The sequence below is a fragment of the Ranitomeya imitator genome, chromosome 2, assembly GCF_032444005.1.
Source record: "Ranitomeya imitator isolate aRanImi1 chromosome 2, aRanImi1.pri, whole genome shotgun sequence".
NCBI classification, from domain to species: domain Eukaryota; kingdom Metazoa; phylum Chordata; class Amphibia; order Anura; family Dendrobatidae; genus Ranitomeya; species Ranitomeya imitator.
Genome location: NC_091283.1, coordinates 688117484 through 688143567, shown reverse-complemented (window position 1 = coordinate 688143567; position 26084 = coordinate 688117484). Strand labels below are relative to the sequence as shown.

Genomic DNA, 26084 nt, shown 5'->3' with positions numbered 1-26084 from the left:
TTGAGAGAATGCTAAGTGGACTGACAAGACAAAAGTTGTACATTTTGCAAGGTATATGTCTCATTGTATCTGGCGTAGAAGTAACACAGCATTTCAGAAAAGGAAAATCATACCAACAGTAAAATATGATGGTGGTAGTGTGATGGTCTGGGGCTGTTTTGCTGCTTCAGGAGCCAGAAGACTTGCTGTGGTAAATGGAACCATTAATTCTGCTGTCTACCAAAAATCTTGAAGAATAATGTCCGGCCATCTGTTTATGACCTCATGCAGAAGCACACTTGGGGTTATGCAGCAGGATAATGATCCAAAACACACCAGCAAGTCCACCTCTGAATTGCTTAGTAAAAACAAAATTAAGACTTTGGAGTGGCTTAGTCAAAGTCCTGACCTTAATCCGTTTGAGATGCTGTGGCATCACCTTCCGATTTGGCTGAATTACAACCCTCTGATGTGGCTGAATTACAACAATTCTGCAAAGATGAATGGGACAAGATTCCTCCAGAACGTTGTAAAAGACTCATTGCCAGCTATTGTAAATGCTTGATTACAGTAGTTGCTGCTAAGGGTGGCCCAACCAGTTATTAGGTTTAGGGCGCAATCACTTTTTCAAACACATGGCCCTGTAGGTTTGGGTTTCTTTTTCCCTTAATAATAAAGACCTTCATTTAAAAACTGCATTTTGTGTTTAAATCTGTTTGGTGATCTGAAACATTTAAGTGTGACAAACATGTAAAAGAATAGGAAATCAGAAAAGGGACAAGCACTTTTTCACACCACTGTATTGTTATATATACAACCCCTGGCAAAAATTATGGAATCACAGGCCTTGGAGGATGTTCATTCAGTTGTTTAATTACGTAGAAAAAAAAGCAGATCACAGATATGGCACAAAACTAAAGTCATTTCAAATGGCAATTTTATGGCTTTAAGAAACACTAAAAGAAATCAAGAACAAAAAATGTGGTAATGGTTACTTTTTTCAACTAAGCATAGGGGGAAAATTATGGAATCACTCAATTCTGAGGAAAACATTATGGAATCACCCTGTAAATTTTCATACCCAAAAATAACACCTGCATCAAATTAGATATGCTCATTAGTCTGCATCTAAAAAGGAGTGATCACACCTTGGAGAGCTGTTGCACCAAGTGGACTGACATGAATCATTGCTCCAACACGAGATATGTCAATTGAAACAAAGGAGAGGATTATCAAACTCTTAAAAAAGGGTAAATCATCATGCAATGTTGCAAAAGATGTTGGTTGTTCACAGTCAGCTGTGTCTAAAATCTGGATAAACAACATGGGAAGGTTGTTAAAGGCAAACATACTGGTAGACCAAAGAAGGCATCAAAGCGTCAAGACCGGAAACTTAAAGCAATATGTCTCAGAAATAGGAAATGCACAACAAAACAAATGAGGAACGAATGGGTGGAAACTGGAGTCAATGTCTGTGATTGAACTGTAAAAACCGCCTAAAGGAAATGGGATTTACATACAGAAAAGCTAAACAAAAGCCATCATTAACACCTAAACAGAAAAAAACAAGGTTACAATGGGCTAAGGAAAAGCAATCGTGGACTGTGGATGACTGGATGAAAGTCATAGTCAGTGATGAATCACGAATCTGTATTTGGCAAGGTGATGATGCTGGAACTTTAGTTTGGTGCCGTTCCAATGAGATTTATAAAGATGACTGCCTGAAGAGAACATGCAAATTTCCACAGTCATTGATGATATGGGGCTGCATGTCAGGTAAAGGCACTGGGGAGATGACTGTCCTTACATCTTCAATAAATGCACAAGTTTATGTTGATATTTTGGACACTTTTCTTATCCCATCAATTGAAAGCATTTTTTGGGATGATGAAATGATTTTTCAAGATGATAATGCATCCTGCCATAGAGCAAAAATTCTGAAAACATTCCTTGAAAAAAGACACATAAGGTCAATGTCATGGCCTGCAAATAGTCCGGATCTCAATCCAATTAAAAATCTTTGGTGGAAGGTGAAGAAAACAGTCCATGACAAGGCCAAACATGCAAAGCTGATCTGGCAGCAGCAATCAGAGAAAGTTGGAGCCAGATTGATGAAGAGTACTGTTTGACACTCATTCAGTCCATGCCTCAGAGACTGCAAGCTGTTATGTTGTATGTAGTATGCATGTATGTAGTATGTAGTATGTTGTATGTATGTAGTATGCATGTAGTATGTATGTATGTTGTATGTATGTTGCATGTATGTAGTACGTATGTAGTATGCATGTAGTATGTAGTATGTTGTATGTACAGTACAGACCAAAAGTTTGGACACACCTTCTCATTTAAAGATTTTTCTGTATTTTCATGACTATAAAAATTGTAAATTCACACTGAAGGCATCAAAACTATGAATTAACACATGTAGAATTATATACTTAACAAAAAAGTGTGAAACAACTGAAATTATGTCTTATATTCTAGGTTCTTCAAAGTAGTCACCTTTTGCTTTGATGACTGCTTTGCACACTCTTGGCATTCTCTTGATGAGCTTCAAGAGGTAGTCACCGGGAATGATTTTCACTTCACAGGTGTGCCCTGTCAGGTTTAATAAGTGAGATTTCTTGCCTTATAAATGGTGTTGGGCCCATCAGTTGTGTTGAGCAGAAGTCTGGTGGATACACAGCTGATAGGCCTACTGAATAGACTGCTAGAATTTGTTTTATGGCAAGAAAAAAGCAGCTAAGTAAAGAAAAAGAGTGGCCATCATAACTTTAAGAAACGAAGGTCAGTCCGTCCGAAAAATTGGGAAAACTTTGAAAGTATCCACAAGTGTAGCTGCAAAAACCATTAAGTGCTACAAAGAAACTGGCTCACATGAGGACCGCCCTAGAAAAGGAAGACCAAGAGTCACCTCTGCTTCTGAGGATAAGTTTATCCAAGTCACCAGCCTCAGAAATCGCAGATTAACAGCAGCTCAGATTAGAGACCAGGTCAATGCCACACAGTGTTCTAGCAGCAAACACATCTCTACAACAACTGTTAAGAGGAGGCTTTGTGCAGCAGGCCTTCATGGTAAAATAGCTGCTAGGAAACCACTGCTAAGGACAGGCAACAAGCAGAAGAGACTTGATTGGGCTAAAGAACATAAGGAATGGACATTAGACCAGTGGAAATCTGTGCTTTGGTCTGATGAGTCCAAATTTGAGATCTTTGGTTCCAACCACCGAGTCTTTTTGTGACGCAGAAAAGGTGAACGGATGGACTCTACATGCTATTTGGGCTATTTGACCAAGAAGGAGAGTGATGGGGTGCTACACCAGACCTAAACCCAATCGAGATGGTTTGGGGTGAGCTGGACCGCAGAGTGAAGGCAAAAGAGCCAACAAGTGCTAAGCATCTCTGGGAACTCCTTCAAAATTGTTGGAAGACCATTTCTGGTGACTACCTCTTGAAGCTCATCAAGAGAATGCCAAGGGTGTGCAAAGCAGTCATCAAAGCAAAAGGTGGCTACTTTGAAGAACCTAGAATATAAGACATATTTTCAGTTGTTTCACACTTTTTTGTTAAGTATATAATTCCACATGTGTTAATTAATAGTTTTGATGCCTTCAGTGTGAATTTACAATTTTCATAGTCATGAAAATGCAGAAAAATATTTAAATGAGAAGGTGTGTCCAAACTTTTGGTCTGTACTGTATGTAGTATGTATGTTGTATGTATGTAGTATGTAGTATGAATGTTTGTGTTTTTTTTTTTTTTACATTCAACACATTAGCCGGATGATGAGACTACTACTGTCCCATCATTAGCTAATGTGTCAATCACTGTCATTGTAGCAGGCATAGCCCGATGGGACTTGTAGTCCCATCGAACGATGCCTGCACACACACACAACCCCCAGCAGGCCCGTACAGACCCCCGGCAGGCCCACAGAGACCCCCGGCAGCCCGCAGAGACCCCCCGGCAGGCCCGTACAGACCCCCGGCAGGCCCGCACAGACCCCCGGCAGGCCGCACAGACCCCTGGCAGGCCCATAGACCCCCGGCAGGCTGGCACAGACCCCCGGCCGGCCGCATAGACCCCAGGCAGGCCGCACAGACCCCCAGCAGGCCCGCATAGACCGCCGGCAGGCCAGTACAGACCCCCGGCAGGCCCGCACAGACCCCCCATGGTCCCGCACAGACCCCGTCCGAACACACAGACACGCAGTCTCCGCCCAAGCACCACCCACACTCCATTATTGCACTATAGGAACTTCCGATTCCGGTATCCGATATCTTAAAAGTATCGGAACTCAGTATCGGAAATCCCATGCAGCGAATATCGGCCGTTACCCGATATTTGCAGTATCGGAATGCTCAACACTAGTCACCAGATATTTGCCACCTAAGCAGCATAGTTTTGGGACCAGAGCCCCTAATTCAAGTGTGTGTCACTTTTTGAGCTGCTTGCCAAAGTTTTGGTGAAATCCCTGTTCTCTGAATGCTTAATTCTGGATAACCCTGCCTCCACCACTGATAGCTTTCTGTGTACACTGTGCATAGGCAGAAAGTTGCCAGTCAGTGGTGGGAGCCGGGTTATGCAGAGCATCAGGCTTATTAGTTCTCTAGTATAAATCTCCAGCTGCTAAATCTGATTTTATGAAAAACTGTAGTAAGTCTGTCTCTACATGATGCTGCTCACAGATTAGGTGGCAAAACACAGTAAAAGATTCCTTTTAATGAAAACTGAAGTCCAAAAACTAAATTTAAGTGCAATAAGTTCATTCTGAACTGTACTGATCTCTGGTAGTAAAGTTATTAATGTGTGGGTAAGTTAAGTATTTAATTTCTACTGTACATACAGCATATTTGCTGCTGAACCATAGGAACATTTCCACTAGAGTTGAGCGACATTTACTTTTCTAGGATCGAGTCGGGTTTAGCGAAACCCGGGTCGGGTGAAATCATCCGATTATTTTGAAAAGTCGGGTCGGGTGAAATTGGCCGATTATTTCGAAAAGTCGGGGGCCGACCGAAACACGAAACCCAATGCAAGTCAATGGGGAATCAAAGTCGGCAGTGAGTGGAGGACAGGAAAACACCTACAGTGCCCATTTTAATGAAAAAAAAATCAATTCTTATTTTTTAAGCTTGTCAGTCTTAATTTACTTTATAGTAATAGTTAGGCATTGAAAACAGGGGGTCATTTGGCTAATGTTGTGGGGGGGTAGGGCTGGCTCAAGATTTTCGTGGGCCCAGGAGACGCGGAATACGTTACAGCGGTGGAGCAGGGAGAGGTAAGTATTGCAACTTTGCAAGTGCTGTGATCCTGAGCAAGCAGGGGGGCCCACTCGTTGGCACTTTGCACTGGCACAGGGCCCCTCATAGTACGGCGGTGTGTTTGACGGCGGGTGGCGCCTCCCACTGCCAGAGACACTTTTGCATACTATGAGGGGCCCTGTGCCAGGGCCAACGAGTATGCCCCCCCACCTGATGAAGGAACCTGCACTTTCATCTGCACCTTCCTCTTTGTCCCCATGTAAGGTGGTATAGTATGCGGGAAGGGGAACCTGACTTTCAGCAGGGTCAGATTCAGGCTGTGTAGAGTGCAAGGGGAATGTAGTGGTCTGGGTCAATGTACCAGCAGACTCGCCTAGCAGTGGCTGGGCAATGGGCAGGATGAGGAGGAAACACAGATATAGTCCCAAATAATAAAGTAGGCTAAATGCAGTTCAAAATTGGTAACAGGACTAAACAGGCGGCATTGCTTTGTGCAGTGGAGGACAACTGTAATGAGTGGCGCAGACACAGTTAGTAGGCCAAATAAAAAAGTAGGCTAAATGCAGTTCAAAATTGGTAACAGGACTAAACAGGCGGCATAGCTAGGTACTGGGGTTGGCTCCTCTGCTGAGTAGCAGACAGTGGTAGTAGGCACAAAGTATTAACTGGTCTAAATTGAGGCCAGGGCCTCTGTATATTTTAACTATCATCTATCATTTCAACAAATTTGTATTGGCAGTGCCATTGAAGGATTTAACAGCACAGACTACACAGTGGTGGAGCAGGGAGAGGTAAGTATTGCAAGTGGTAGAGCACTAATCGAGCTGGGGGGAACACTCTCTCGTGGGCGGCGGTACTGGCACAGGGCCCCTCATATTACGACGGTGTGTCTGACGTTGGTTGTGCACCACCACCGTCAGAGACACTTCATTGTACTATGATTGACCTTGTGCCAGTGCCGTCGCCCAAGAGTGAGCGCACCCACCTGTCCAGGCAAACAGCACTTGCACGGGTGCTTGCGCCAGGTGGTGACCACGGCCCTGTGGGGAGAGTCAGCCCATTTAGGGAGGTATAAAAATGGCCTATGGTGGACATACAGCAGCTGCAATTGGCGGAATTGGAGAAGTCAGTAAGAGGAGGCCAAAAGCAAGACATTTTTCAGGCAAGCTAAGTGTCAGCAGGGGAAGGTGGGGCAAAATAATTTGAAATCCATGATTGGTTCATTTTAATGAAGGTTAGATCATCAAAATTCTGGGTAGCCAGACAAGTCCTTTATTCAGTCAGTATTGAACCAGCAGCACAGAAGACTCTTTCTGATAGCACACTAGAAGCAGGGCAAGCGAGCTCCTGTAATGCATATTCTGCCAATTCAGGCCAGGTGTCTAGTTTAGATGCCCAGTAATCAAAGGGGAATGACCTGTGAGGGAGAACATTGATAAGGGAGGAAAAGTAGTTCGTAACCATACTGGGGCTTAATCTTCGGGGCTTAATCTTCCCTCCCTAACTATATCCCTTCTTCTGATGAAGCTGCGGCAACCTCTCCCTATGCTACGATCGGCAGAAGTAAGATGGCGGTCGGCGTGCACGCCTTTTTATAGCCCCTGTGACGCCGCAGAAAGCAAGCCAATCACTGTCATGCCCTTCTCTAAGATGGTCGGGACCGAAACCTATGTCATCACGCTGCCCACACTCTGCGTCCTCCTTCATTGGCTGAAAAATGGCGCTGAAAGCATCATACGAAACGCGACTTTGGCGCGAAGATCGCCAACCTCATGGCTGATCCCACACTAGGATCGGGTCGGGTTTCATGAAAACCGACTTTGCTAAAAGTCGGCAATTTTTGAATTTGTCCGATCCGTTTCGCTCAACACTAATTTCCACAAGTGACTCATTGAAAATTATTGCAGCAGGAGACTACTACACATGTACCATTCTGTACTACAATAGGTGTACCTAGTCATATTACTGCAATACAAGGAGCGCGAAAGCCCCTCATCTCTCTGCACACTCCTCAGGGACTTGCATAAGGAGATTATCATTAAGACTGTGTCATTAGATTTTTGCTAATCACTGCTTAAATTGACTACATATCTTATTATAGTTCTCTAATTGCTTCCAAAAACAAAAACAAGGCCACTGTTTGCTCAGGTCCTTAGGACCACTTGAATAATCAGCAAACAAGGTCACATCTGCTGAGAAGATGCTCTGAGACCAGCACTCACTATTCATTTGCTGATTTCTTTTTCTGCCTGATCAGTGCATATTGTGTTGTGATATAAAAGATCTTACCAGGGACCCCCAGACACATTTCATCCAGGCACCACTAAATTTGGCCTAATCTACAGCAGTTATAGGTTATTATAGCAGTGCCAGGGGAGCGATTCCTCTGCCTCATTTATAGGAGTTTAATAGATTAAAAGTCCAAATTGAGTCGCACAAAATCACACTAATTAAGTTTTCATCTGCATAATTTTCCCATAAGCAGCAACAGGGAATTGGAACAACTCATCTTTTTCTTTTCGGACAGATTTAACCCCTTAAAAATAGTTTGCCCTTAGTTTTCTAAAGGTAAATCCTGTTTTATTTATACGTATCGTAGCACAAATATTTTGACAAGAAACAGAGCAACATAACCTTAAGTTTTCAGAAGATTCATTCAGTAGATCAGGAATTTTCAAACATCTTTTTTGTGCTGTTAGCTAATCTTTTGCAAAGACTTTCAGCCATTACAGGGCACTATCTAATGTATATGGTTTCATGCTATCATGTATTGCATTTGTACTTTGCTGCCAGCTACTGGCCATTGTTATATTATGTAGTTCATGTATTATTACTGTGCTTTACCCATAATACCCTTCTTTTTGCAACTCCTACTATCTTTATCTCCTTTCCTTCTTGTGGTCAGTGCCATCTTGGACAACATATGCTTCAGGACTGGAGAAAGGATTCTCTTGTTACCTCTAACGTTGTGCTTCTAATACCAGCTGTCCAGCCTGCAGTACTAACTTCTACCCGATCTTCATCCCTTCATCTTCCCTGATATCTCACCTCATCTCACCAAGATACTGTAAATAAAACCTGTTGAATTCATCACTGCATCATCCTTCCAGACTAATCACGTGCAGCTCATCAGGGATAGGAACACAAGTTGGCATGTTCATATCCCTCAGACATATCTCACCCACGTACATTGGTGACAGAATATTAATAAGAGAATCAAGTCTGCAGTGTCTGTGAGCATATGCATTTTATGCTAGCAAGTCTATAACCGTCCACCATCTTAGCTAAACCATGTCCACAAAAAGCAGAGTTGATCATTATTTAACAGCTTTTCCATGCTCTAACAATGACGCAGCAGATTTAACCGCCACATTGAATCGTTTATCTGCCACCTATGATTGGTACTAGAGACTGCAAAGTACATCACATTTCTGAGTAACCGTGACGTAGAAAATGCCACAGGAGAGATTGCAGAAAGGGAAACTCTTTTCCAAGAAAATACCTCATTAGTGAAAGATGCCCAAGATAAGGCAGAACTCCACATTGCACACCTTCAAAAGGTTAGGTCACATCGCACAACATCATCCAGAATCACATCTCGATCTTCCAGATCATCTCACGCCAGGAAGTCAGCATTGTCTGACAAGCTACTGGAAATCCATGCGTACATCAGTGGCACTACTGACTACATTGTAAGACATTTAACCTTAGTACTAGCGCCGCCTCTGCTCTCCCACACGGATGCACTCGCAAGCCAAGAGTTGTCGCCACCTACTGCCAAGGTAACTTCCAGCACTAACCTACAATTCAGGCAGCAGCCAGCAGAACGTATAGAGACTAAGCCGCAGCTTAACTCTCATGCTGCATCCTTTCATCCTGTGTCATCGCAGTCATATAAGCCAGAGAACTTACATTCACCAGGGATACCAAGAGTTAATCCTGCAACTATGAGGAACTTGGACATGTCTGACTTAGCTAGATACGTGATTTGCAGGGAGTTAATAAACATCAGTCTCTCAAAGTTTTATGATTGTGCCGAAAATTATAGAGCCTGGAAGTCGACCTTTCAAGCAGTGATCCAAGACCTTAACCTCACCGCCAAGTATCAACTGGATTTGCTTGTTAACTGGTCAGGCCCTGAATCAGCGGAGTGCATCAAGACAATAAGGGCAGTTCACGTGGACCATTCAGATGCAGGTCTTGTTGCAGCATGGGAGAGACTGGAGCAAACCTACGGCAGCTCAGAAGCCATAGAGTGTGTCTTATTTAAGAGACTGCAAACCATTCCAAAGATAACTAACAAGGACAACCAAAAATGTCAAGACTTGAGTGACCTGCTAAAGGATTTAGAATTGGCAAAATTAGACCCACGTCTTTCAGGACTGAGTTGCCTTGATACTGCTCATGGCGTGAACCCAGTAGTGTCCAAGTTGCCATGCGGCGTGCAGAATACAATGGGTACGGAAAATATTCACACCCCTTTAAATTTTTCACTCTTTGTTTCATTGCAGCCGTTTGGTTAAATTTTAAAAAGTTCATGTTTTTTCTCATTAATGCACACTGTGCACCCCATCTTGACTGAAAAAAACAGAAATGTAGAAATTTTTGCAAATTTATTAAAAAAGAAAAACTGAAATATCACATGGTCATAAGTATTCAGACCCTTTGCTCAGTATTGAGTAGAAGCACCCCTTTGAGCTAGTAAAGCCATGAGTCTTCTTGGGAATGATTCAACAAGTTTTTCACACCTGGATTTGGGGATCCTCTGCCATTCTTCCTTGCAGATCCTCTCTAGTTCTGTCAGCTTTGATGGTGAACATTGGTGAACAGCCATTTTCAGGTCTCTCCAGAGATGCTTAATTGGGTTTAGGTCAGGGCTCTGGCTGGGCCAGTCAAGAATGGTCACAGTTGTTCTGAAGCCACGCCTTTGTTATATTAGATGTGTGCTTAGGGTCAATGTCTTGTTGGAAGGTGAACCTTTGGCCAAATCTGAGGTCCAGAGCACTCTGGAAGAGGTTTTCATCCAGGATATCTCTTTACTTGGCCGCATTCATGTTTCCTCCAATGGCAACCAGTCGTCCTGTCCCTGCAGCTGAAAAACACCCCCATAGCACGATTCTGCCACCACGCTTTACTATTGGGATTTTATTAGTCAGGTGATGAGCAGTGCCTTGTTTTCTCCACACATACCTCTTAGAATTATCACCAAACAGGTCTATCTTCGTCTCATCAGACCAGAGAATCTCATTTCTCATAGTCTGGGAGTCCTTCGTGTGTTTTTTTTTAAAACTCTGTGTGGGCTTTCATATGTCTTGTACTGAGGGGAGGTTTCTGCCAGGCCACTCTGCCATAAAGGCCTAACTGGTGGAGGGCTGCATTAATACTTGACTTTGTGGAACTTTCTCCCATCTCCCTACTGTATCTCTGAAGCTCAGCCACAGTGATATTGGCGTTCTTCTTTACCTCTCTCACCAAGGCTCTTCTCCCACGATTGCTCAGTTTGGCTGGACAGCCAGGTCTAGGGAGACTCCTGTTGGTCCCAAACTTCTTTTTAACTATTATAGAGGCTACTGTGTTGATAGGAACCTTGAGTACTGCAGAAATTCTTTTGTAACCTTGGCCAGATCTGTGTTTTGGCACAATTCTGTCTCCGATTTTCTTGGCCAGTTCCTTTTGACCTCATGATTCTCACTTGGTCTGACATGCACTGTGAGCTATGAGGTCTTATATAGCCAGGTGTGTGCCTTTCCAAATCACGTCCCATCAGTTTAGTTAAACACAGCTGGACTCCAATGAAGGAGTACGACCATCTCATGGAGGATCACAAGTAAATGGACATCATTTGACTTAAATATGAGTGTCTGAGCAAAGTGTCTGAATACTTATGTCCATGTGATATTTCAGTTTTTCTTTTTAATAAATTTGCAAAAAATTCCACATTTCTGTTTTTTTCAGTCAAGATGGGGTGCAGAGTGTACATTAATGAGAAAAAATTAACTTTTTGGAATTTACCAAATGGCTGCAATGAAACACAGAGTGAAAAATTTAAAGGGGTCTCAATACTTTCCATACCCACTGTAAATGGGCAGGCTATGGCTCATGGTATAAAAGACAGCATAATGTGTCTGTTCCTCCCTTTTGTTATTTTTCTAGATTTGTCAGAGAACAAGCTCTGAAGAAGAATGATCCCAGATTCGATTAAACTGAATCTACTTCACCTTCTTTATTGTCATCATCTAGAAGGAATGATAACATTACCACCAAACGTGATGTTCCACTTACTGCACCCACCTTCACTGAAACAAATGCGGTTGCTCCTAAGGTTATGGACAGAAGCTGTATGTTCCCTATCTACAAAAGACTTTACCCACTTAAGGAATGTTGTGGATTCAGGGCAAAGACTTTGCAGGAGCTCAGAGATTCTCTGAAGGAGCTTGGGATATGCTATAAGTGTTGTGCCTCCTCTGACCACCTTTCTACAGACTGTAAGGTCGTCATAAACTGCACAAAATGCAGTCGTGACAAACACGTCACATCTATGCATCCCACACCAGCTCCTCACAATCCACAACCTTCTGCAATATCCAATCCTGCTTTAAAGCATGGTGGGGAGCCACAAGTTCTTGATCCAACTGCAACTGCTGTTTCTTCCTGATGTATTGAAGTATGTGGAGAAGGAACTGATTCTAAATGCTGTGCCAAGGTATGTCTGGTCGATGTCTATTCAGAAAGACAACCCGACAAGACCTTCAGAATGTATGCCATAATAGATGAGCAGAGCAACAGCTCTCTAGCAAAGCCAAAACTCTTTGAGATCTTCAATATAAAGGGACAAACAACTCCATACACCCTCAACACCTGCTCTGTTTGTATTGAGACTTATGGCAGAAGAGCCTCTGGGTACTTTGTCTTTTCAATCAAAGGGAAAGTGCACATACCCTTGCCAACTTTAATTGAATGTGACCAGATACCTGATAACAGGGAAGAAATTCGGACTTTGGAAGCCACTCTTCATCATTCCCACTTTAGACACCTAACTAACTAGATTCCTCCTCTGGACATGAATGCTGATATTCTAATCTTACTCAGGAGACATTCTGAAAATCTCCGGGTCCGGATGGCATACACCCACGAGTACTAAGAGAACTAAGTAATGTAATAGATAAACCATTATTTCTTATTTTTAGGGACTCTATAGCGACGGGGTCTGTTCCGCAGGACTGGCGCATAGCAAATGTGGTGCCAATATTCAAAAAGGGCTCTAAAAGTGAACATGGAAATTATAGGCCAGTAAGTCTAACCTCTATTGTTGGTAAAATATTTGAAGGGTTTCTGAGGGATGTTATTCTGGATTATCTCAATGAGAATAACTGTTTAACTCCATATCAGCATGGGTTTATGAGAAATCGCTCCTGTCAAACCAATCTAATCAGTTTTTATGAATAGGTAAGCTATAGGCTGGACCATGGTGAGTCATTGGACGTGGTATATCTTGATTTTTCCAAAGCGTTTGATACCGTGCCGCACAAGAGGTTGGTACACAAAATGAGAATGCTTGGTCTGGGGGAAAATGTGTGTAAATGGGTTAGTAACTGGCTTAGTGATAGAAAGCAGAGGTTATAAATGGTATAGTCTCTAACTGGGTCGCTGTGACCATTGGGGTACCGCAGGGGTCGGTATTGGGACCTGTTCTCTTCAACATGTTCATTAATGATCTGGTAGAAGGTTTACACAGTAAAATATCGATATTTGCAGATGATACAAAACTATGTAAAGCAGTTAATACAAGAGAAGATAGTATTCTGCTACAGATGGATCTGGATAAGTTGGAAACTTGGGCTGAAAGGTGGCAGATGAGGTTTAACAATGATAAATGTAAGGTTATACACATGGGAAGAAGGAATCAATATCACCATTACACACTGAACGGGAAACCACTGGGTAAATCTGACAGGGAGAAGGACTTGGGGATCCTAGTTAATGATAAACTTACCTGGAGCAGCCAGTGCCAGGCAGCAGCTGCCAAGGCAAACAGGATCATGGGGTGCATTAAAAGAGGTCTGGATACACATGATGAGAGCATTATACTGCCTCTGTACAAATCCCTAGTTAGACCGAACATGGAGTACTGTGTCCAGTTTTGGGCACCGGTGCTCAGGAAGGATATAATGGAACTAGAGAGAGTACAAAGGAGGGCAACAAAATTAATAAAGGGGATGGGAGAACTACAATACCCAGATAGATTAGCGAAATTAGGATTATTTAGTCTAGAAAAAAGATGACTGAGGGGCGATCTAATAACCATGTATAAGTATATCTCGCTGAGGATCTGTTTATACCATGGAAGGTGACGGGCACAAGGGGGCATTCTTTGCATCTGGAGGAGAGAAGGTTTTTCCACCAACATAGAAGAGGATTCTTTACTGTAAGGGCAGTGAGAATCTGGAATTGCTTGCCTGAGGAGGTGGTGATGGCGAACTCAGTCGAGGGGTTCAAGAGAGGCCTGGATGTCTTCCTGGAGCAGAACAATATTGTATCAAACAATTATTAGGTTCTGTAGAAGGACGTAGATCTGGGGATTTATTATGATGGAATATAGGCTGAACTGGATGGACAAATGTCTTTTTTCGGCCTTACTAATTATGTTACTATGTTACTATGTTACTAAGTTACACCAATAATGCAATGGCTCAGATCATGGTCCATACGCCCAAAGACTCGATCTAGACTGGGTAATCGTGGGCGATGTATGTCTGGATAAGTGTCACAAGACATCCAAAGTCAACTCCTTTAAAACATACCGTATGTACTCAAAAATGGTCGCACAACTCACTTCAAACCATGCTCTCATCACTACGAAGTGAAAGAAAGGTTCTCAGACTTCATCCAAGAGCCTGATATCATTCCTACTCCTTATGGTGAAGCCTTGGGAAGAACAGTGTTTCACTCAACATGAGGACAACAGAATCGCCTTAGAGAAGGAATTTATTAAAATAATGGACAGTGGATTCTTCAAGAATCAATCTTACCATTGGATTACTCCCTTCCCCTTCAAGGTTACAAGGACCAAGCTTCCTAACAATCGATAACAGGCCTTATCCAGGTTCACCTCATTGCAGATAACATTAAGAAACTAGCCTGAAATGAAGGACCATTTTGTAGCCTTTATGGACAAGATATTTCGCAATGACCATGCAGAGCCAGCTCCACCATTGCAAGAGAATGAAGAATACTTGTATCTACCTTCCTTTCAAGTATATCATCTGAGAAAACCTACACAAATCAGAGTGGTGTTCCATTCAAGCGCCAAATATCCTGGTATATATCTGAACGACGTTCACCTCTCTGGCCCCAACCTGACAAATAACCTGGCAAGAGTGCTCATGAGATTCAGTAAAGAGCCAGTCGCTATTACTGCTGACATTGAACAAATGTTCCATTGATTCATCGCGCGACAAGACTACAGAAATTTCTATGGCACCGAGACAACGACACCGACAGGGAAATGGTTGAATACCACATGAAGGTGCACGTATTCGAAAACAGTCCTTCTCCAGCAGTTGCTAAATACGGCCTATGTAGGACTGCCTCTGATGGCGAATCAGAGTTCTGGAAGGATGCTCAACAGTTCTTTGAAAAGGACTTCAACGTGGATGATGATCTCAAATCCCTGCCCACACCGGAAGAACACATAGATCTGCTCAAACAGACACAAGGTATGCTTTCTAAAGCTCATTTACGATTGCATAAAATTGCCTGCAATAGAACTGATGTCATGAAGGCCTTTCACCTTAATGATCATGTTGCAGAATTCAGGGACTTGAATCTAGGCTCAGACAATTGACCAGTACAGAGAAGTCTGGACTTGAGCTTTCAGGTTAGTGGTGCAGAAAAACCATTTTCTAAGCGTGAGGTTCTGTCAGTGGTGCACAGTCTATACAATCCACTCAGGTTTGTTGCACCCTTGACTATACTAGGCAAGCTTCTATTGAGACAACTATCAGAGTCTATTAAGGACTGGGATGTACCACTCCCTTCTGAGTCATGGAGGGAATCTCTTTGGCTAGGTTCACACTAGCGTTGCGCCGCCCTGCGTCGGCGACGCAACGCGCGACGCACGTAAAAACGCACGCAAACGCGCGCAAAAACGCGCGCGTTTTGCGACGCGTGCGTCGTTTTTGACGAAAATCGGACGCACAGAAAATGCTACAATGTAGCGTTTTCTTGCGTCCGACGCTAGCGTCGGAAACGACGCACGTGGCGAAAAACGCCACCAAAACAACGCACGCGTCCCCTATGTTAAACATAGGGGCGCGTCGCCGCTGCGTCGCCGCTGCGTCGCCGGCGCAACAGCGACGCACATTGGCGGAACGCCAATGTGAACGTAGCCTTTGTGCCTTGTAAAATATCCATATACCACATTGTTACACTCCAGCATCCCTTGCTACGATTCAAAGGAAAGAGATCCATATATTCGCTGATGCCTCTACTGAGGCTATTGCAGCTGTTGAAGATTATAAACACTAACAATATAGCTCATGTTGGATTTCCATTGGGAAAGGAGAAAAATGGCTCCTAACACACCATACCCAGACTTAAAATCTATGGGGTGAGCTAGCCATAGAGACTGCAGATTTCATACAGATTGAACTAGCTATCACATGGATGACACAAGATTCTACACATACAGCAAGGTTGTTCTGGGCTACATATAAAACCAGACTCAATGCTTCTACTTCTATGTCAGCAACTGCATTGAAAGGATCAGGAAATCTTCTAAACCTGAGCAATGGCAGTATATTGCATCCCATCTTAACCCTGCTGCCCTTCCTACAAGGCCTGTGTCTGTTGCCACTTTTGCACACTTTTCTTGGCTAACAGGGCTGGAGTTCCTCTTCGTGCAGTGAGGAGAGACTGCAGTTGAAGACAGCTTCAGTCCTTTGGATCAGGACATTGACCCATAGATCAATCCTGATGTCAATATACTCATCACCAAATCTAAAGAGAAGGTTGGTTTGGACTGTCAGTGATTTGATAGCTTCTCCAGATGGACAAAGCTTGTTTGTGCCATTGCAAGGTTAGTCCACATCGCACAATGCTACTGCAATAAGGACAGTATCCGCAATGTCGCGGTTGGCACTTCTGTCATAAGCCTCTCTCTGCAGCAGACTTTGACCTGAGTGAACTGTTTGTGATACGTTAAGTGCAGGAGTATGTTTTTCACAAGGAACTGGAATGTATACTTAAAAACTAAGATGTTCCTAAAAATAGCCCCATTGTCAACTTAAATTCAATAATTGACAAAAAGGGTCTACTGAGAGATGGTGGTCACTTAAATAAAGCCAATTTGGAGGAGGCAGAAAAGAATCATCTAATTATTATTGGCTGTCACCATATCACTACCCTACTAATACGACATTACCATGAAAAGATGAAACTACACTGAAGGTGTCTTAAGAGTTGCAGGCCTTTGGATTGTGGGAGCAAATAGACAGGTTTCCCATTTCCCAATTACTTCATCTTTGCGTTCAGTGTCGCAAGACAAGAGGAAAACTGCAACCATGACAAATGTCTGATTTGCCTGCTGATAGGACAAGCAAAGAGCCACCATTTACCTATGTCGGTATGGACATTAGTGGCCTGTGGGCAGTCACTGCGCGTAGAACCAGAGGCGACACGCAGAGAGTAAATGATGAGCAGTGTTGATCACATGCATGAGTGTACGAGCGATACACTTAGAAGTAATAGAATCCATGGATCCCTCCAGTTTCATCAATGCCTTAAGAAGATTCCTTGCCATCAGAGTACCTGTAATGCAATTGAGATCTGATTGTGGAAGAAACTTTGTAGCTGCCTGACAAGAACTACAATTAAAATCAACACCAGTCCAGGACTTCTTGGCAAATAATGGTTGTTCGTGGGTCTTCAACCATCCTCACGCTTCCCATGTAGGTGGATCACGGGAAAGAATGATAGGCATCACTTGTAGGATACTGGAGTCTATGTGGATGGACTTAAATCTTTCAGGACTCGCTCACAAAACCTTAACCACTTTTTTAACCCATTATCTACCAATGTCCTTTTTTTGGGACCCTAATCTTTAGTTTCTAGCAACTAAGATTTTATAATTTTTTAATTAGGTCCAATTTTTGTGTTGTGTTTGTAAAATGAATGTTTTCAAAATAGGAAATCATGTCATTGTAATTTTTAAATGAATATTGGGATGCCCTTTTCTGAAAAATCCGTACTTGTAAAAATTTTAATTTGGCAAGTAATGGGTTAAGAGAAGTGTCTGCTATTGTAAACTCAAGACCTCTTGTTCCCATATCTATGGATCTGAAATCTCCTGCTATTCTTACTCCAGCAACTCTCCTCGCTCAAAAACTTGGAACTGTTCCTAGTTTACCTGAAGACTCTCTGTCCAATATATAATATCTGAGATGATGGAAACATGTACAACATCTGGCTAACTGATGTTAAATGGAGTAGATGGAAGATGAAATACCTTACTCTCCTCTAAAGATGAAGAAAATGGCAGACCAGAAGGTGGAAAGAAACTCATGGCCTATGGGACTTACAGTATATCAGAAACCTTTCCAAGTGAAGATGGCAAATTGCACAAAATGGAAGTGATGGTCACGAGGTAAGGTGACCACAAATCTTTCATTCTGCCTATATCAGAGGTTATTTTACTCATACCGGTGGAGAATTAATTATCCATCCAATCAGAAGGAACTTTTGGACTATTTAAGATGTTCTTCTGATTGTACTGAAACTTGAACCAATGGATTACTTCAGGAACTGGTTTAATACATTCATCTACCTCGTTTATATGTTATTGTTATTGTTGCTTTGTATGCACTTTTTTGTCTTTTAGGTTGAGGTTTCCCTCAGTATCCTTAAGGAAAATACCACCACTTGAAGATTGTTAAAATAGTGAAATCCAAGGATTTCAAATGGGGAGTGTGCTGTTAGCTAATCTTTTGCAAAGGCTCTCAGCCATTACAGGACATTATCTAATGTATATGGTTTCATTCTATCATCCATTGCATTTGTACTTTGCTGTCATCTACTGGACGTTGTTATGTTGCTCATATTTTATTACTTTGCTTTACCCATAATGCCCTTCTTTCTGCAACTCCTCCTATCTTTATCTCCCTTCCTTCTTGCGGTCAGTGCCATCTTGGACAACACATGCTTCAGGACTGGAGAAAGGATTCTCTTGTTACCTCTAACTTCGTGCTTTGAATACCAGCTCCAACCTGCAGTACTAACTTCAAGCTCATCTTCATCCTTTCATCTTCCCTGATATCTCACATCATCTCATGAAGGTATTGTAAATAAAACCTGATGAATTCTTCACTGCATCATCCTTCCAGACTTATCACATGCAGCTCATCAGGAATAGGGACACAAGTTGGCGAGTAATGCTATCTGCCATTGCTTATACAGAGATCCGTGTTCACATCCCTCAGACACATCTCACCCATGTACATTGGTGGCAGAATAGTAACAAGAGACCTAAGTCTGCAGTGTCTGTGAGCATATGTATTGTCTGCTAGCAAGTCTATGACTGTTCGCTATCTTAGCTAAAGCATGTCCACAAAAAGCAGAGTTGATCATTATTTAGCAGCTCTTCCATGCTCTAACAATGACGCAGAAGATTTAACTGCCACATTGAATCGTTTATCTGCCGCCTAAGATCAGAGACTGTCTGGAAAGCACATCACATTTCTGAGTAACTGTGACATGGAAAATGCCACAGCACAGCTAGCTGAAAGGGAAACTCTTCTCCAAGAAAATACCCCATTAGTGCAAGATGCTCAAGATAAGGCAGAACTCCGCATCACACTCCTCCAAAAGGTTAGGTCACATTGCACATCGTCGACCAAAATCACATCTCGATCTTCCAGATCATCTCACTCCAGGAAGTCAACATTGTCTGACAAGCTACTGGAAATCCATGCATACATCAGTGGCAGAATATTTTTTTGTCTTTAGGTGCAGATTGGCAAGCCTTGTAAGCAACGGTTCCAGAGCTCTCTTCACAGGATCAATAGATTGACCCCAGGAGATCATTCAGTAACTTACTATTGTGACCCTTTAAATCACTGAAACTTTTACAAGTGAGCAAATTTCTATTATCAATATGAAGAGTGACCCACTTGTGTTGGTCAATTCTCCATGCAGGCCAGACAAATTTTTACAACCCACACTCCTCCAACCGTGAATTTATGGACTTTGCTGTGTGCACTGGTCACAGACATGCTGGAGAAGAAAAGTACCTTCTCCAAACTGTTCATACAAAGTTGTACAAAATGTCTTGGTATGCTAAAGCATTAAGATTTACTTTTTCTGGAACAAAGTGGCCCAGGCCAACCACCAACCCCTGAAAAACAACCCTTAAGCAATGTGCCTCTACTAATAAACTGTACGCAATGCGCTCAGGCGAGTAATGTTATTGTCGTATTTGCCCCATCCAACTTGTGCATGTTACCTTATAGAGAAATGTGATTCATCACTCCATGTTTCCCCTGTTCCATGATCTTGTGGTGTTGTGCTTTACACCACTCAATCTGACACTTGGTATTGTGCTTGGGGATGTAAAGCTTGCATGCAGGAGCCATGGAAATCCATACCATAAAGCTCCCACTGCAGTTTTTGTGGTAATGTTAATGTCAGAGCAGGTTTGGACTCTGCAATTATTCTGTGGAGCATTAGTAGCTATTATGTAGTATGGCCCTAAGCACTGGGTGACCCCACACTGTAACTTTAAATGGTCCACTAGTTTTTGATTGAGTTGCTGAGGTTGATAAGACTGGTTTCACACTTGCGTTTGACTGGTCTGCGTATGGCTGCATAATCCTCCGTTAGGCTCCGCCTACGTCCGCATGCAAGCAGGCACGTCAAAATGCCGCATGCGGACTCATCCACATACAGTGCATGTCCCTGCATACCCAATGTTAAAGATAGGTATGCAGGACCCATGTGGAAGTAGGCGGAGCTTAACAGAGGATGTACTCAGCCATACACAGACCAGCCAAACGCAAGTGTGTACTTAGCCTAAAAACTTCATCTTCTCAGTATTTCCAATCACAGTTCCAATCATGGAATATTTAGGAGGGAAGAAACCACACTCTGAATGGAGCAAGATTGGACATTGCGGGGAACTGCTTCTCCACTCCTATTTGGGAGATCACCTAAATCGTGTACCAAGCGGATTCATAGCCACACAGCTTATAGAACAATGCCATAATTTGCAAGTATGGGATTCTTCACCAGACTCTTTAATCACTGAGCGGAAAATGTTTCAGTTCTGACCAAAACCATGTAGAGAGCAGCACTTATGTTATATATAGTGTATTTGTCAATAGTATATACATTTTCTATCTCTGAACTTAAATGTATATTGTCTCATTGTCTTTCATGTCCGATTTATTCTACCCACTTGCATTATGTGTAAATATCTTAAAATAATATCTAAGACTGCAATCCTGCAAAAAGAACCCTGCAACTACGGACACATCCTGTGAAACCTTAGGCAGCCACCAGAGGGCAATGTGATTTAAAGCACAGCTTCCACTACCAATGCTGCTCGTTCTGCTAGCCCATGTGTAGGATGAAGTCAGTGCTTCTCAGACTGTATTCAGACAGATACCGTAATCAATGGCAGCAGTCATCACTGAGGCCAGCAATTGTTATCAAGCTATAAAAATGACTATGGTATTTAATGGACTTTGCATGTGCTGAATGGTGTATGGTGAATTTTGTGGGGGCTGTTTTGCAGCGAGCGCTTACAGCTTTAAATGACATCACTTTGCTGTAGCCTTGTTAGCTATCTTGAGATTGGAGTGGCCGTGATTTCTCCTCCCAGCTGTGCTTTCCAGCAGTCAGCGTTTCTTGATGGATGTGTCTGTGCAAGGCCTTGCATTATACATGTGCCATCACTCACCGAAGGTACAGACTTGTCACATAGCAGAAAAATCAGGGTCACTGCTTGCTTTTGAGACCTGGGAAATAATGCTTTTTTTCTATTCTGTCAGTATATAAAAATGAATGTGTAGAGACCCCTCTGCAGGCTTCTGGTGGGTGTTAAATGCTTTGATTTGTTAAACCTTTCTATAACGGCTGTTAATCCATCCAGTCTTGGTCACATTGTTGGGGAAAGGGGGAGAGCCGGTAGCATAGCTACTGGGGGGCAGAGAGGGCCATCGCCCCAGATCCCGCTCTCTGAGGGGGCCCACCCGGAGCTACGCTATGTAACTGTATTGGTGTGCACAGCGTGCCAATACACTTACATTCTGCGGAAGAGGAGGGAGAATTGATCTCCCTGCTCTGCCGCCCGGCCGCTATGAGGCCCCTGAGGAGGCGATGGGGGGCCCTGTGCCCCCCACCTATCATCGCAGGGTCAGCTGTATCGGTTGGATGCCAATACAGCTGACCGTATTGATGAGAGAGGGAGCGTTACTCTCCTCCCATCATCCCCCTGTCAGCGTCTGATGTCACCAACGCCGACACTGACAGGGGGTCACGATGATTTCAGATGAGCGGGAGCTCTGAGCAGCGCGGGAACAAGGAGGAAGAGAGGTGGTATTAGATTTATTTATTTTTTTAGCGGGTGCATTATACTGTACTGGCTGCCTAATGGGGGTGCATTATACTATACTGGCTGCCTAATGGGGGTGCTTTGTATTGTACTGGCTGCCTAATGGGAGTGCATTACATTGTACAGGCTGCCTTATGGGGGTGCATTATACTATATAGACTGCCTAATGGGGTGCATTATACTATACAGACAGCCTAATGGGGGTTCATTATACTATACAGGCTGCCAAATGGGGGTGCATTATACTAAACAGGCTGCCAAATGGGGGTGCATTATACTGTACAGGCTGCCTAATGAGGGTGCATTACATTGTACAGGCTGCCTAATGGGGGTGCATTATACTATACAGGCTGCCAAATGGGGGTGCATTATACTAAACAGGCTGCCAAATGGGGGTGCATTATACTGTACAGGCTGCCTAATGAGGGTGCATTATATTGTACAGGCTGCCTAATGGGGGTGCATTGTATTATACTGGCTGCCTAATGGGGGTGCATTGTATTGTACAGGCTGCCTAATGGGGGTAAATTATACTATACAGGCCTATGGGGAATGCATTATACTATACAGGCCTATGGGGTGTGCATTATACTATACAGGCCTATGGGGTGTGCATTATACTATACAGGCCTATGGGGTGTGCATTATACTATACAGGCCTATGGGGAATGCATTATACTATACAGGCCTATGGGGAATGCATTATACTATACAGGCCTATGGGGAATGCATTATACTATACAGGCCTATGGGGAGTGCATTATACTATACAGGCCTATGGGGGAGTGCATTATACTATACAGGCCTATGGGGAGTGCATTATACTATACAGGCCTATGGGGGAGTGCATTATACTATACAGGCCTATGGGGAATGCATTATACTATACAGGCCTATGGGGAATGCATTATACTATACAGGCCTATGGGGAATGCATTATACTATACAGGCCTATGGGGAATGCATTATACTATACAGGCCTATGGGGAGTGCATTATACTATACAGGCCTATGGGGGAGTGCATTATACTATACAGGCCTATGGGGAGTGCATTATACTATACAGGCCTATGGGGGAGTGCATTATACTATACAGGCCTATGGGGAGTGCATTATACTATACAGGCCTATGGGGAACGCATTATACTATACAGGCCTATGAGGAATGCATTATACTATATTAAGAACTATCTGGCACATTATTCTATATGGAGGCTATCTTGGGGGCCATCATACAGTGTGGGGATTACAGTGAAGGGTCCATCACACAGTGTTGGGGATATCAAGAAGTTTGGGGGGCTACTGAGGGGTCAGTATACTGTGTGGGGGTACATTACAGTGAGGAGTCATCGTGTTATGTATAAGAGAGCATCATGCTGTGTAAAGTGGAACTGTACAGGGGGGAGACTCGGGACATTATTCAATTTTAAGTGAGCACTTATTGTTATAAGGGAACGCAGGTTACTGTGACTATCAAAGTGGCACACAGGACACTATTACTTTTTAGGGAGCAAAATGAGGGCACTGTTTTCTAGGTCACTTGCTCCCGGCATTACTATATTCTAGAGGGTTGCTTTAGAATTTAGAGGGCACAGAGAATTACACAGAAGGTGCAGTTATAGGGACATATACGGCAACAGCATTGGGGTACTAGTAGGATGATGAGTTTGTGCAGGTTGGGAATAGATGGTGACATGCTGAAAATATGAGCAGTGAAATGTGTCTTTGTTGTATTCTCTGCAGATGAGTCCTGGGTGGAAGAAGTTGGGTCAGCCTGGGCCAGATGGAAAAGACCGGAAAAGTGAACAACTCCATCAGAAAGTCACCATCTGTAACTGTACTTTGATCTGTTATATGTTCTGCAGGGCTGGTATCTACCACTGACCATATGGCGGTAATATCAATGTTGCTCTTTATATAGAGATTATTTTCAGCAACTGCATGGTCATCTGCTGAGGTTCTCATCCACTATTAGGGTGCGTCACCGAGTTGTAATCAAGGTTACCTCGTTAGAGGCCCACTGAGAAGCTTCGCTCCCCCTGAACCAAAACCCTAGCTATGCCTCTGATAGCATGTGGCTTTTGGGATTGCTGGACCAATTTCAGATTAATATTGGGTTGGATTATTGCTGTGTGTTTGTGCATTGCGGAATACAAGGCCATGGTTGTTGGCAAATATTCCAAAATGTAATCATCAGTAAATGAAATGGCCATCAAGACCATCTGCAGATTACTTCAGATAGAACATGTGTCCATTACAGTCTATGTACATGACCATGCTTTTTTGTGGCCCGTGTGTCTTTGCAAAAATAGACATATCCATTTTTTTTACTGGCATCATAGATGAAAAGTATCGACACAAGTCGCTGGGTCTGTGAATATTCACAGGAAACACACAATGACATCAGTGTAAAGTCCATGTGCTGTCTGTGATTAATATTGTAATGGACAGGAGAAGCTTTGTCATGTATTTATTTATCCATATGTAAAAATCACTGATGAAACTGATGGTAAAACTGACACAAGGAGCAAACACTGAGGAAACTCAGATTGAAAAGACAGATGACACAATTTTTTGGGTATGAATTATGTCTTAAATTCATTTTGCTATAGGTAATGTTGCACATAAAAACACACAAAAGTTATACACAAAATTAAAGGTGTTGTGTGATTTTTTTTTGTTTAGTAAAAAGGTAATCCAAAAAGAAACATTTAAATTTGCCAAACGATGGGGATTTTACCAGGAAATCTGATTTGCAGGTAATTTATTCTCAGCAGATTAAACGTCCTGTATTATATCTTAGGGTCTGAGGAGACCCCAGGGTATAATAAACATAAGATATAACAACTAATACTCACCTCACTGCTCCCCTCTGATGCTCACTGTCCCTTATACAGTCCTCTGCACCTTTCTTACTGCCTCCACGCATTGAATCTCAGGCATCTTCATGCTATGCCAGGTCTTCCAGCCGCGACTAGGCCGGGATATGCCCTTGTGCATGCGTGTTCTAAGGTCTGTACTTAGTAGCAGTTGAAGGTCCAGGCCCATGTCATGATGATCACGTCACTCTGACCTTACTTTTAACAATCACAAAGAAATCCAAGTACAGCTTAAGGCCAGGGGTCCTTGTCTATCATGAAGAGTCATGGCGTTTCAGTGCATGGTGGTAAAAAGAGTTGCCGGGTTAGGTTTTTTGTTGTTTTTGCTGAATTTCCACAGATGAAATTACAAAAGATCTGCATTCTGGAGAATACGGATTTCTTTAAAGTTCAAGTTGGTTTCATTCCATTCGAATAAATTTGCCCTACTCTAAACCTGACATTTTGCAGCATACAGTTCCTCTGTGAAACCACCAAAAGGAAAAAGAAAAGTATTATGTGGTGTTTCAGAAATCGAAAAGCCATCCATGCAATACATGGATGAGTTGAGTCTTCGAGAAGAGCAGAGATTTGGACAGAAAGCAATGCAACATGACCATACATTTTCAGGAGATTGGGAACAAGCTGGTAAAACCTTTTTTCAGAAATATATAAACATGGCTGTATGTTGGCAGAAACAGCACCCCGCATGTGCACAGGTCTTGTGTGATATTGCAATCCAGCCTCATTTATATCAGCGAAACGACAATATCAGACTAATCTGACAGAGATAATAAGGTAATTGCACGGCACTCCGTATGTGATGAGGTGCACGAATAGGGTACCACTCCCAATATTAAAACAAAAAATTCGGCACTCTCAATTATTATGCAAAAAGGAATTTACAGAATTTTATTGATCCACTGTGACAAAAAAAATTGTTGACGTTTCGGCCAATACCTAAGCCTTCATCAGAACTATTTGTCTTCAGAATACATGGATCTCTGGACAAGTGATATCACCGTCCTTGTAGTGCAGCAAATAGTCTCAATTTATCCGTGTCTGTCTAAATGGGCCTCAATACAAATTTTTTTTTTAATCTGACAGAGAAGTAAGACTTTGTTTTGGGCAAATGTATTTTTCCAATACCATACAACCCCTTGTTGGACTGAGACTAAAATTTAGAAATGTATTATGTAACTTGTTATATATTTGTAACTACTGCGATTTGCTCATTTTGTTTTTAAGGTTTTACGCCACCAGGGATGGACCGATCTTCTCCCGACAACAGTCCTGTGCATGGTCTAGCAAGGCAGCCATCAATTACCACAGGGGCCAACATTCCTATCATTACTGAGCTCGGTAAGCTACTTTCTA

General features: G+C 42.8%; 1 protein-coding gene across 8 annotated transcripts in view; it reads left to right on the top strand.

Moving 5' to 3' along the window:
* The window catches only part of KCNMA1 (potassium calcium-activated channel subfamily M alpha 1), a 1262580-nt gene that overhangs the window by 1172498 nt on the left and 63998 nt on the right, over window positions 1-26084 (top strand). For all 8 annotated transcript variants that reach the window (XM_069753065.1, XM_069753070.1, XM_069753069.1 and 5 more), the window contains one exon: window positions 25956-26069. In XM_069753065.1, the coding sequence (XP_069609166.1) occupies window positions 25956-26069 (114 nt within the window). The remainder of the gene's footprint in view (window positions 1-25955; window positions 26070-26084) is intronic.